This window comes from Amblyomma americanum, chromosome 9 (assembly GCF_052857255.1).
Source record: "Amblyomma americanum isolate KBUSLIRL-KWMA chromosome 9, ASM5285725v1, whole genome shotgun sequence".
Classification (NCBI taxonomy): Eukaryota; Metazoa; Arthropoda; class Arachnida; order Ixodida; family Ixodidae; genus Amblyomma; species Amblyomma americanum.
Window position 1 is genome coordinate 84,613,846 of NC_135505.1, and position 13,463 is coordinate 84,627,308.

A 13,463-nucleotide genomic window follows, 5' to 3' on the forward strand; every position below is an offset into this window, starting at 1 on the left:
ATGTGAGGAATGCGTCTTTACAAGTGATTTCACAGATTACTACCAAGACCCTTTAAGAAGTTTCATCCGTTAATAATCAGTATTACGCCACCTTAGTTCCTGGATGGAGGAGCTTTCTGTGGTATAAAATGCCATTTACAGACAATCTTTATATTCTTTTCGCGCACGTGGAATCTTTTAGACGACCAGGTGGCTTTCTGTTTCTCTCAAGCCCTTTCCTTGTTTCATGCTGGCTTCCAACAATCAGTTTATTTTGCTATTAGCGCAGGAATACATATCTCATGAACATTAGACGGGTTATACGGCATTGGTTGCGGCGGTGCGGTAGACGTTGTCTTCGGCGTCATCTTCGCTCCATGAGTGTCATAAATTTTTGCTAAATGAAACCAAAAGCAACTCACGCCAAAAAAAGCGGCAGAAATGGTGAATGCAACGCACACACAATCTCTAAGACCACTCAAGCAGTGAATCTCCCTCTACTGCAACTCCCCTACATCGCATTAATGTAGTTTAGAAAGGATGTGCACACTTCCCTCTCCTACTTACTTTTAGTATTAATGGACTGTGACATCAGCAATAATGGTCATGCCTCATTTTCCGGTATTCCAAGATTCTATAAATCCCAGTGCAAACTTTTCATATTTACAGTACGCCGTGTAAACTCCAGCTACATCAAGCAACAGATGGATTGTAGTGAAAAACTCCAGATTTTCATCAGTTTTTTACATTCACTCAGAATTATACACAAGTAGACGCACCTAATTCATTTAGTGTTCTGTCTGGCAACGACCGATATGAGCGTGAAACATGGATACGACATCATTGCAAAAAAAAATTCTGCTTATGCCCTAGATGTTTTTGTGTGCCCCATAATTTAACCGGCTGTCACTGTTTATCGCCTCCAGCACGTAGATAGATCGCCCGCTGCTAGACGCAGGAGGTCCGTTCTGTCGTCTTATAGGTTGGTTTATGAGTTTATATTGTTCCCAGAGGCTCTAAACTGACCGCGGTGGCTTCTCTCTTGCTTGGGACCGTAAGTGACGATGCAAGCCCAGCAGTGATATCGACAGTGGCAATCGCTAGTTGCTCATGTTTGTTTCGTCCGCTCCCAGAACTTGCTTCTTTCGTTTAGGGCACAAGTTTTTCCAAGCAGGTCAGGGCGGCTAAGTATTAATCGGCTTATTCATCTCCTTGTCGTCATTGCCACGTTAGGCATCGCGACCTAGGTCATAATATAAAATATACTACCCACATACCGGGTGTTTCAGGGAAGAATAAAAGTAATTCTCAAAAAAAGGTTTTTGAGGGAAAAATAAGGCATTTACAGCAAAGTATTACCAGTGCTGGCGGACACCAGAAAATTGATAAATTGTCCTAAATACGAAGTTGATGAACTGATTTTAAATAGTCAAACCTTTGGCTAGAAGAATTCAGTGCCTAGCTGCAGTTAGAATTTTGTAGCGTGTCGCTAGTAACAGCAAAATCCGTTTTTTGAATATTATTACCCTTGGCGCTGTGGCCAGACAAAATGTGGCTTTTTTGACAAGTCACGCCACCTGGAAAGCTTGTTTTTCTAGCATGTTTTTCGTAAGCGCCTCTGTTTTGGCACGATGTAACCATATTTTGTCGAGCCACATTGCAGATGATAATAACGGTGTAGAAATTTTAAAAATTGGTATGGCTATTACAAACGACTGGTTAGAAATCTTTAATTGCAACCAGTTGCCTAGCTGTGATAGTTAAAAAGTCGGTTGTCAGAAATTAGTTAACCAGCTTACTACTCAAGACCATTCGCCATTTTTCAGCGTCAGCCAACACTGGTAATATTATGGCTGAAAAGCAATAATTTTACCCCTAAAAGTCTACTCTTGAAAAGTGCTTAGTCTTCCCTGAAACGCCTGGTATATCGTAGCGCAAGCCGACGTCGTGGTACGGACGCTGTCGGTGCTGCAGTTCCGATGGGCATTACTTTCATTATGGCTACGGTAGGATGTCAATGCCTAGCACATACTTAGAGCTCTTTAACTAAGCTGCACACGTCCCGTTTTTAATTGCTCTGCGTCGTCATTGAATTTCGGGAATGTTTTCCTCACATCCTTCCAAAAATCATATCTTACCATTTGTGCGGACACTCTGTTTTGCTCTGGAAAAACATTCCTGCAGGTTTTCTCAATGGAGATCACTTCGCCGGGATAAAGGTCCACTTCCTCTTCTCCGACTGCGAGGACAACCCAACACGTTTTCCCTCGATATCTAGGAATAAAGCAGAAAAAGAATTTCCTTAGGTTTTGATGACTGAATACAGAATTGTTGATAATAATTATTCACATCGCACTGAATTAAATCTACTCCTTTAGATAAAACTCGCACAGGCCACCTACTTGTCATCTTGCCAAAGTTAACCTTTACCCTTTTCTTGCCTTTATCCAAAGGCAGCCAGTTGTTAGGCAGTACTGCACAAGCGTCAACAGGCTGACACATCAGTGCTCTATCTCAGTGACAATTGCCAAAATCAACGAGGATAAGCGTGACTCGGAGAGTCTCTTCCTGCGGTTGGAATCCCCTCGTATCCTAAACTCTTCCATTATCAAGACACCGCAATTGCGACGGCCTAACCCTCATCCACTGATCAACTACACAGGCATTAGAGGTCCCGAAGATCAGCGCAACTCCTAGATCTGGATTAACGCAGGCCGCAGGCTATTAACCCGAAGTGAAGTAGATTGCCGGTGTGTAAGGATTGCAACACCTGTCCTGTTTCATATTGCCTCCTGGAAGCCTTTTATTTAGTGGCTGTCTAGCCGTGAGAAAAATGCCGCGCATAGGAGCAGAGAAGACACTACATTCAGTAGGACTGTTGTCTTTTAGTGGGAAATTGCCTAGAAAAATAGCGCTCCATATAAAAGAAGAAATTATTTTAGTACAATGAGAATAAGATACAGCACACGCAGACTTACTTGAGCATCACTTTCAAATGTGAGGCAACTGTGAAATATCTTAAGGTATCTTAAGGTAAGTAGCTAGGATTGTCACAGAAAACCAATGCGGGGCTTTTTTGACAATAAGTAGCAGAAACATCTACAGTGGGTTATAATGATTCTTAATCTCTAAATTTAATGATATGCAAAAACACTGCGTTTATTAAGAACCTCCCGATAGAAAATTGCGATTCTGTAGAATTTCTGGGTTTTAATACATGAGTAATAATCGGGCATAAGAAAAAAAACACAAAATTTCGAAGTCCGCATTTCTTGTTTATAGCATCGTCCGCTTGTCCCGCTTTGTAGGTTTGATTTTAATATTATTCAGTTCATGCGTACTAGCATACAAATGCAGCCCACTAGCCCTCAAACGTCTCATTACTGTTCTATCGGGGAAGCAGCGTGGCCTGTCTATCGGGCTAACCGTGGCAGGGGCTATGTTAGGCTAGTGAGATCTGCCTAGGTGATAACACCGGTTCTGGGTGAAACGCTGTCCCATGCGTTATTCTCAGTCATGTCGTTCTGTGCCGTGATAGCGGACGGACATTCCTCTTTGTCGACACTCACGCTGTGCAATTAAAGTAGTGGCTGGCTGTACGTGGCCTGCGCACACTTAGAATGCTCTTCTGGGCAGTTTGTGTCCTCCTCCGCACAAAGAAGTTCTCTGATCATGCAAACATTTTCATTGGTCAGGCCTCACGAGCTTAGGCTGCGCCTACACGAACTTTTATCTCTCAATTATCTATGAATTTATTGAATTTTACTTTCTTGTTCGGTTCGCACCTTAAAGCTTCCTTATTCATTTTATTCAACGTCTTCGGTTCCAATGACTCCCATAACAATTAATTTATTGCCCAGTAAAGTGTGCATTTTTCGAAAAGCAAACGTTCATAGGTACATGTAGTATTTCTCGATATCCCTGGTGTATTTCTTTACGCTGACAATCCTGTTGTTGGTCACTACAGTAAGAGTTTGTTTCATGCGCACGAGTGTTTTTTTTTACACATTCGCGTTTTCAAATGTTCACACACTGTATCGAATATTTTTTTTTAAATCAATTACAGCAAGGAAACATTTCTGCAGGGAATAACTTACGCTATCACAAGACTCATCTGCAGCAGGCTGCACTCCGAGAACCGCTGATGATTTGGGCCTTTATCCTTATAGCTCATCAGGTATCCCTCGTCCCATGAGCAACGTTCCGATCCCACATATCCAGGCACCAGTGGTACCTTGCTTGATCCGTCGTGTTGGGCTCCCAACCTGCATCGAAAGGGCTCGTTTCGTAACAAGTGGCAATATGTTCACTCAGTGTCTCCGACAAAAAAAGCAATACACCTTGGAAAGACAAACGTTCCCACAGTTTGCACCCTCCCGAAGTTACACCGCCGAACAGAGTCCACAGTAAGCACAGCATCCACAACGGCCATCCTGCTGACCTGACCACTGATGCCACATTGTCTACACCATCCACCCCAACCCCTCCAATACGTATCCAATATTTTCTTGAACTCACGTGCATGCGAACGGAGCCGTTTTCTCTTACAATGTATTATTATGACATTTTGCAGGATAGAAGTCTTGTTTATAGCAAACGCTATAGATCTGTCTTCGTTACGATTCACACGAGTGGTTATACCATAGACTTAATCTAGAACCCAAAGTGTGGACAGGTCTTGTCTTCGTCCTGGATTTATTTGAGATATGTGTAGTCTGTTCCTGTACGTGTTTGTGGAGTGACGTATCCATGTTGTGTGTGCGTCTATCCGTACAGCCGACCAGTTCTTGAACAGCAGTGCGCGGCTATCGACCAGCTGGCTTTTCAGCGCCTTATCAAGACGCCGAGCAGCGGAACAAACCAGAAAAGCTGCATGTGTAACAAGTGCTTATTCCCGCTCGTATGGCGTCGCGTAGTTATCAGGCGCTGACAGGCCAGCTGGTCGATGGTCGCGGGATGCTGTTCAAGAACTGGTCGGCTGTCAGCTCTGGCCCGGACATCTCAGATCGAATATCTCAATCTCGCAACCTGTGGAATTATGCCTGCTCTTCAATAGCAGCCTACTATAGCGGCGCACCGCTTTTTGCGCGACTGTCTTCATGTTTCTAAGCAACGAGACAGCTAAATGATGGCCTTCGCGAGCGTTTAAAGCCCTCGGCAGTGCAGTGTCGCCCTCCGAGATTTATGGTCTGGGTTAATAAAGCCGCAAGGACCTATCTACTGCGAGCAAACGTAGTCTCAGTTACCATACTGCAAATTGCGTCCAATATTTTGAAGCGTTAATTAGTTTTCAGCTCCTTCCTGAGTTTCGCGCCGCTTTCGTCAGCGTCCGGCGGCACTGTCAGCTGCGTCCAAATTTAATGAAGACGATGAAGCTTCATCTATCAGTGCATCAGCTCTTAGGTCATCCCATGCTTGCCACATGCAACTGGTCATTTAAATAGTCACCGCTTGGTTATGGCCAATCCCCCTTGTGGGTGTGTGCCATTGTGTGAGGTCAACAACAACAACAATCTTAGCTCTTTCCACAGTGGCACTGCCGTCAGCGTAGACCCCTTTCTCAGCACAGACATTTGCATCGCACCAAGATGCATGCTTTGCGCCCGCAACCACGCGCCTTGTTTGTGTGCACTCGAGCGCCGACAGCAGTGGCTCGCTCGGCGAAATTACTAGGACACCACGATGCTGCTGCTGTCTGCTGCATCAGTGCGTATGCGGGATTAGAAAGCCGGCGATACTGAGCGGCAGGGGCACGGTGCTCAAGTAGGCGCGTATTACAGTGGATGCACTCGAGGATCGCAAGTGGGTTTAGAAGAGAAGGCCCAAAAACTGAAAATTCTCTGCTGTCATACCACGACTTAAACTGAACATTCGCGTTACGCACACGTGACCATGCTGAGAATTTTTTTTAACAAATACTATTTTTTCACCCATCTTAGATCGGCAGAAGGTAGATGCTCCAAAGTATTCGCTTTTCATACCATTGCAAGCCACTTTTGATCCGTCAATAGCATGGTTGGATATACCTGCTACTACTTTGTGAATAGTTTGTCCAAACGATATCGACGAAGATCTAATGCGCTCAATATAATGCAATCTTATCTCTGTAATGGAAAATTTGTGGCCTCTAGGTTCTGTACTGTGCTACCACTCTACGCTAATCAATTATCTTTGCCTTATGTTCAGCCTTCCAAAGCTTGGCGTAATAATAGGACTGCAAACAACATGCGAAAATTATCAGATCCACCAATTTGCTGAAGAGAAAACCCAATTTGTGTTCTTGGTACAACCGCTGAGCCAACCCTGGAATTGAACCTGCCGCCGCTGGTAGCCGAGTATGAGTTTTAACAGATTTTTTTTACTGCGTATACAATACATGTCCGTCTACAGCAGTCTCACCAAGCACAAAAATCATGTCATCATCATCAGCAGTCTGCCTGCGCCCAGTGCAGGACAAGGGACTCTCCTTTATCTTTATAATTAACCCTTTCGAGTGCCAGCCGTGGCCACGTTTTTCCCGCCAGCTTTTTCATCACCTCCGCCCACCTAATTTTCTGTCGACCACTGCTACTCTTGCCTAAGCTTTCAATCCTGTCCATTACACTAAATGACCAACCCCTATACTGGCTTTGCATTACATGGCCTGCCCAAGCCCAATTCCTCCTTGATTTCATTTAGAATGTCATTAACCGGCGTTTGTTCCCTTCCTGTCTGTTAACGTTACACCTATCATTTTTTCCACTGCTTGCGGCGTTGTCCTCAATTTAAGTTTAACCCTTTTCGTTAGCCTCCGCGTTTCTTTCCCGTAGGAAAGTACTTGTAAGATACAGCTGTTATATACATTTCCATGGAGGGGTATTTGTAAACTCCCGCTCATTGCTTGAGAGAACCTGCCGATTGGGTTCTGCCCCATTCTTATTCTTCTCTTTTACTGTCGTGGTGCGGGTCTGCAGTCACTGCCTACCTTAAGTAAATGTGCTTCTTTGACACTTCCAGCGCCTGGCTACCCATCGTGAACTGCTCTTTCCTTCTGAGACCGTTGTGCATTACTTAGTTTTCTGCACATTCAGTTTTACGTTCAAGGTTCTGGTTTGCCTCACTAAGTGTTGATGTTTTTCAGTTCATTCCCTGAGTGACTTAGCAAAGTAATGTCACCCCTGAATTGTCGATTAATTGGGTATTCTCTATTAATTCTTATTTTTACACTGCTCACACCCTAGGCCTCTGAATACATCCCATAAAGTGGCGATGACTAACACTGGCGAGGTTTTGACTCTCTGCCGAACACTCTTCCTTAATGGAATTTTAACTGCCCTTATGAAATATTATGATAGCTATGCAGCCATTGTACATATAATCGAGTATATTAATATAAAGCTGTTCGGTACCCTGATTCTGCAATGCCTTAATGACTGTTGAAGTTTGGAATGAGCCAATTGTTTTCTCGTAATTTTATGAATGTTATAAATAGAAATTGGTTATATTCTGGGCATTCCTGTATCACCTGCAGGCTAAGATCGCCATATTTGTGTAAATATATTAAGAATAATAGTTTTGAAACATGAACAGGTTATTACAGCTTATTAGGAAGGAAAGATTTTTCTCGTCAAAGCGGTGGACGCTTGAGTACACCTCACAGTTTCCGCTTCAGCGTGAACGAATATCGAAACCAAACAAAGCCTTACAGATGTCCCATTTCGTGCGAAAACGTGAACATTCCGTTGTAGTATCCAGGCCGATCTTCGCCAAGACCTACGTACGCGTCAGTACAGAGGCCACCAAGGTAGGCTATACCTAAACGAAGACACAAAAGAGCACCACAAAATATTCATTGAAAAGAATATTGGCGTCGTTATCAGCCAGACACAGCCGCGGGCGCAGTAATTTTACCTTTATCCTCGAAGACTTGGACTATTAAGCGTCTGTGCGCATTGCACGCTGATAACGCGTTTCTATATTGGCAAGGCCGTTATCTGAGCTCAGTATTTCGCTTAGTTTCAGTATTCTTTTTCATTAAGTGTGACTGAAGAGCTAGGAAGTGTAAAGCATAACATAATTGGTGCACCTTATTATCCCACCACAGACCCGCTGCTTATTCGCTTTTGATTTAATCTGCTGATTCCAAGGTTGTGTTTTTGGTCCCGGCTGGATGGGGGGGGGGGGGGGGGGGGGGGTCGTATTTCGATTTAGACGAAACAAGAAAAACTAGAGGAGAGACTTAGGCTCCACCTTAAGGGTGTGCCGTGGTAGGATTATTTGGTTAACGTCCGTATATGTCGAATTGTTCATTATATTGTTTAAATTCATTGATAGCTGCGAGTATTCATCCCACTCCTGGAGCAGTGGTGCAGTGGTTCAGCAATGCACTAATTCCCTGCGATAGAGTTACAATAACGCTACCCTGCGATGGCAATTGCTGCCACCAGTGGGGATTTTCTACCTAGGTTGTTCTTGCAGAGCCAACTCTCGCAATCAATCATTAATTTAAATGCTGCGTGCCACGGTGATGAGTTCGCTCGCAATGCAGTGGACAGGTTGTGATGACATGATAAGCTCACGTGACAAAGTGACCCAGCTAGGCTGCCGGAGAGGCCGGTTATTCATTTTGCTCCTGCTGCGAGGCTTCAAAAGGTCGCAAACGCTACCGGCGCCGAGGTCGGGCCATTTTTTCTAACTGCAGGAGGGAAGGGGGTACTACTGGTTTTGCGTTAAAACTTGTTAAACTGTGTTAAAATTGTTGAGTTAAATTGTGCAATGGGACGCGAATCCACGTTAAAGAAGCCCAGGTAGTTGAATTAGTTCCTAGTCATCCACAAACATGTCTATTCTAGGCCCTGTGTCACTTGTGGGCACCAAGGCCCGAAATTACAATTACAGTTTCGTTCTGCTGTAAAGTTTAGTAGGAAAGCCTGCAGCCTAAGAATATGCAGACATCTGAAGACACGAAGTTCACAGCAGACAATGTGACGAGAACTCAGTCTTCTATTCAAAGTTATTTTGCTGTGTTATATTGAACACCCTTAGCAAACACAAAAGCAATGCCAACGCTTATTAATCCCCAATCAATTCGCTTCCATATTCTGTTGTTGTGTACAACAGCGTCTATAAAATCCTGGTAGTGGTATACAATTTACAGCATCTCTTTTCTTTATGAGCTATACGTGGGATTTAGATAGCTTGAACGGAAAAGGCAAGTGCACACTTGTAACTGCTAAATACGTCAACACGATAACGCAAAAATACTTGGCTGAACGCCATCCTAAATGCCGTAAGTGCAGTCCTGCCCTTAAAGAAACAGTAGTTCTGTGGAGATGTATGACCCACTTGCGAGGGAAATAATTGAAGTTGTGGAAATTTACAAAGCAAGTGAAATGTGCGTCCGCAAGACCGCAATGTATCTCGCAAAAAATGAAATGAACTACCGTAACGCACTACCGGGGCCTGATACACTTATTAGCCAGAACTGAATAGCCTGTCGAGGGAGTAAGCGGTATGCTACCCCGGTAGCTTTTCTTCTTTTTGTTTTTAAGAACAGTTCCTGTATTATTATTCATCCTGAAAATCAAGCTATGTGGTGCTCTAGACCGCCTTCACCTCTGCTCTCTGACGGAGCGTTGCCAGCGTTGCCAGCGCATTTGGCGCTTCTCAAGCCCTAAAAAGCACTTTTTCGATACCTCATCCCATCGTGCTGGGACAGACTGTGAATCTGTTTCTCATTCCTTCCTCTCATTCTCTATTACGTCCCCGCCTCCTTTTCTCCAAGTGCACTGCCGCAACTGCAACGCCCTCCTGGTTAACCTCCCTACTTTCGTTCCCCTAGTTTTCTCTCTGTGTTCAAAAGAAGGCATACTTCCTAGTAGCACGTACTCTGGGTTCACCCAGTTCCACTTGTCCTCTGTGTCTTCTTCGCAGAAACGTGCCCAGCTAAGCATACACTAACCTTCCTGAAAAAATGTTCAAGCAAGCTAAAGAGGGCCCGGGCCGACTGATTACTTGGCAAAGGAATGGGCCTGGTTATAGTTTTTTTCCACAGACTTACGCTCAATAGCCAATGTCACAACCAGGAGGCTGAAGTGCATTTAGTGACAAGTACTTTTATATTTTTTTCGAAACCTGCACTTCTTTTCTTTGGGCATTAAAAATAATCGCGCATCATCAGAACCTCCTCAGCACTATATCGGTTCTACCTTAAAGCATCTCTAAGAAGTTTATTTCCCTGAATTCTTCCGAAGCATAGTGCTAACTCTCTTTCCTTCAAGATATTTTTCTGCGATTTCCCCAGAATTTTACAACCTCGTGGTAATATAATTTACAAGCCTAAATACAAACAAGAGCGCGGCTTTGATTAGGGTTTTTATTTTCTTGTTACGCTACAGCCAGTATTCAAAGCAATTTGAGAGCTCATATACTGTTTTCTATGATGAGGTGTTGCACACTGAAAAGCATGCATACCAAACTTTGCTTACCTCTTAAAGTGAAACTGAGAAAAAATTAAAGTGGATTTTTTCGATAAACTACGGAAATGTGGAGGCGACCACTCGTACCGAACTCAGAAATTTTTATAGTGCACACACATTGAAAATGCAAAATACTGGTATCGTCATCACAGGTCGATTTCACAAGTAAATTCTCTGCATCGACACCGAACATTTCAGCACGAATTCCTGTGGCTATCCTACTCTGCCTAGTTAGAACAAGAATGGAGAGAATTTTTTAAACTCGGTTTTCTCACCTCTATATGCGCCTTTTGGTCCTGAGCACATGTAAACCTACCCATGAAGGGCCACGCACTGAATTTTAGCTGCGAACAATATTTCTTTCCAGTTGCCCACCATGTCCTTTATACATATTGCACATCAAACACAATTTTACAAACAGGTTAGTTTGAAACAACGTATCGATATAGTAAATTCAATCATTCAAGCATACCTGAGTAAAAGAGTGAACGTACCTAAGCCATTCGTACTTAGTTTGCCATTCGCATCATCAGTGACTACGTCACGTCTGGAAGACAATAAAAATCGTTTATATTTTTTTTATTTTGAAGTGAAATCCAGTTTTTAGAATGTGCTGCACAGAATAAAGTTACCCAGTGAAGAAGAACACCACGTCAGGATTCCCAAAGTCCGACTTCTTCAACACAGCGTAATCTTTGAATGCAGTCAGCGTCTGAGAGTCATGCGTGTATTTACTATTTCCGCGTAGAAATGTCTCCGCCTGAAGAAGAAAGGTAAAAAAATACAAACATTAAGGTCAACAAAACACACGGTAAAAGATTAGCAAGTTATATTTGGGGCTTACCCAATTCTGCTCAGTACCTGTCAGCATGAGCTTCACTTTTGGATGATTCATGTCTGCAAATCTCAAGTTTACCTGTGGAAATACACGTGGCTATAAGATCCGAGACCTAATATTGCAGAGCGAGCTGTAAATATGGTCACAAATTCCTAACATTAAGACTACGTCTGACAGAGGAGATTTCAGAAAGGCACATCATCAAGGTAAACACGAGCTAGAAAACAACGTTTAAGAGCCAAGTTCTTGAGAGTCACGCCAAAAAAGTTCCCTTTTGCCACCGGAAAAAGAACGCCAGGAGCCTGTGGCCTTAAAACCGATTTCTCAGCACAAAGCAAGCATAAAAATTATCTTTCTATACATACGCACTTTAATCGTTTGACTGAAAATCTCCCCAGTTCTTATTGAGTCAACCTGCTTGCGAGTATCGCCATTGACGTCCCAAGAAAGATAATCGAATTATAATAACTATTCGCAAGTGGACAGAAACATTGGTGTCAGCCAATCTCTTCTGACAATACAGTGAGAAAATACCTTTCGAGCTTAGAACTTCAAGAAGTTTCGGACTAAAATGCTTCAGATGTTAAAATACAGTTAAGCGAAATTTCTTTCCCTAAATGGGTAGGCACGATGAGACTGCGAGCTAAACTCCTTATTACAGAGCACGTGCCTTTTTTTTTTCAAAGCGGTGTAGGCGTAAGTGGCACTTACCGAATTCATAATAACACAAAAGTATAAAATGAATTCTCTCGTCTCATTGAAATATGTATGGTGTGGTTTGTCTGCAACAATGAACACCTCGACGGTAAGGAGACCAGGAAGAGCTGCTGCTCTGTCCTGATCAGATCTCGATGAGAACTGACTGTGTTGACCTGGAAATGAAAACAATCATTTTTTCTTCGTTGTCTTGCCTAACGCAAAACACCAGAGTGAAGAAACACGCGTTTAAACATTCTCTGACCTTATGGAAAACCATATGGAGCAATATTAACTTGAAGCCGGGCAAAAGCTCAATCAAAGTGACAAATTTATGCTTAGTATTGTATTATTCACGCAATGACCACTAATTTTTTTGGCAGGACTGAAGTTATGTTTCCAGCTGGAAGCTTTATTCCGAAATGCGACCTTCCGGAATCATAAGACTCTGCTGCATCATGACTAGAAAGCAGATGCTTTTCACAGCCGAGCCACGGCACTTCATGGTAACGTCACTTGCTAGGTCAACTTCCCGACGAAAACAGTTTAACAACATATACTAAAAATCAGGTGTCGTAGAAAAGGGCTTCGGAATATTTTCGACCACCTGGAGACCTTCAACGTGCGCTCACATCGCACACCACATGGGCACCTTTTGCGTTTGACCTGCTTCGAAATGCGCCCACCGCAGCTGGGTTCGGAACGCGGGCGCTGTGGCTCAGCAGCCGGACACTATAGCCACTGAGCCACCGCTGTGGGTTCGAGTTACGTACTTAGTTGCTCCACAGTTATTGTTTTATGGGCTATAAGGCATCAGGGGCGGCTTCTACGGGAGACAAGGTATGTCATTGTAGAAACTACAGAAGGAGTGCAGTTCGCAGCGTTTAGACTGCGAGACGAAGCCATAGATTCCAAATTTACATTAAAATTGGCGGCGTTTAGCTCATGCTGTCAGCCCTACTTAATCACAGTGCGGCAGAACCACCATCTGTGTCTCTGCCGAAGCCGCAAAGGGTACGGTTTTGAGTAGGCTTTCAAAGTAGTCATTTGGAAAGGCATTGAAGAAGGATTACCGAGGGCAGACACGTGGACCGTATATTAGGAAGGATTGCAGGATATGGTCGAAAAGGCAAATAATGCCGCGAATATTTGCAATGTTTGTTCATTTTTCAAATCTGCCGCCACACCACCTTATCGCTTTCTTTTCGACGCAAGACGCGACTAGATATATCTCGATTGATCGCGGCCAGGCAGAGCTGATTCTACGTTGTTCCGGAATGTTCTAGTAACTTTGCACGCTTTATCTCGAAAGTTCGCTATCAGCTTTAAATTGAGCACGGCCGACAGCGGCGGGCATTCTGCTCGACGACCGCCGAGCACGCTTGTCGCTTCGCCGCCGCCGAGTGATTCAGTTCATTTTGGGTGCAAGTCAGCCCAATAAACAGTTTTCTTTTAGAAGACCCTATGGAGGAAAAGCGCTAAGGCGCCCGTGT

General features: G+C 43.7%; 1 protein-coding gene across 1 annotated transcript in view; it reads right to left on the reverse strand.

The window, feature by feature from the left end:
• Positions 1–13,463, reverse strand: part of LOC144104962 (venom metalloproteinase BumaMPs1-like) — a 41,521-nt gene that overhangs the window by 5,251 nt on the left and 22,807 nt on the right. Inside the window, exons 5-11 of the mRNA XM_077638191.1 lie at positions 11,986–12,146; positions 11,281–11,352; positions 11,069–11,196; positions 10,931–10,983; positions 7,665–7,773; positions 4,077–4,244; positions 2,118–2,253 (exon numbers count right to left, since the gene is read on the reverse strand). Coding sequence (XP_077494317.1) covers positions 2,118–2,253; positions 4,077–4,244; positions 7,665–7,773; positions 10,931–10,983; positions 11,069–11,196; positions 11,281–11,352; positions 11,986–12,146 — 827 coding nt within the window. The remainder of the gene's footprint in view (positions 1–2,117; positions 2,254–4,076; positions 4,245–7,664; positions 7,774–10,930; positions 10,984–11,068; positions 11,197–11,280; positions 11,353–11,985; positions 12,147–13,463) is intronic.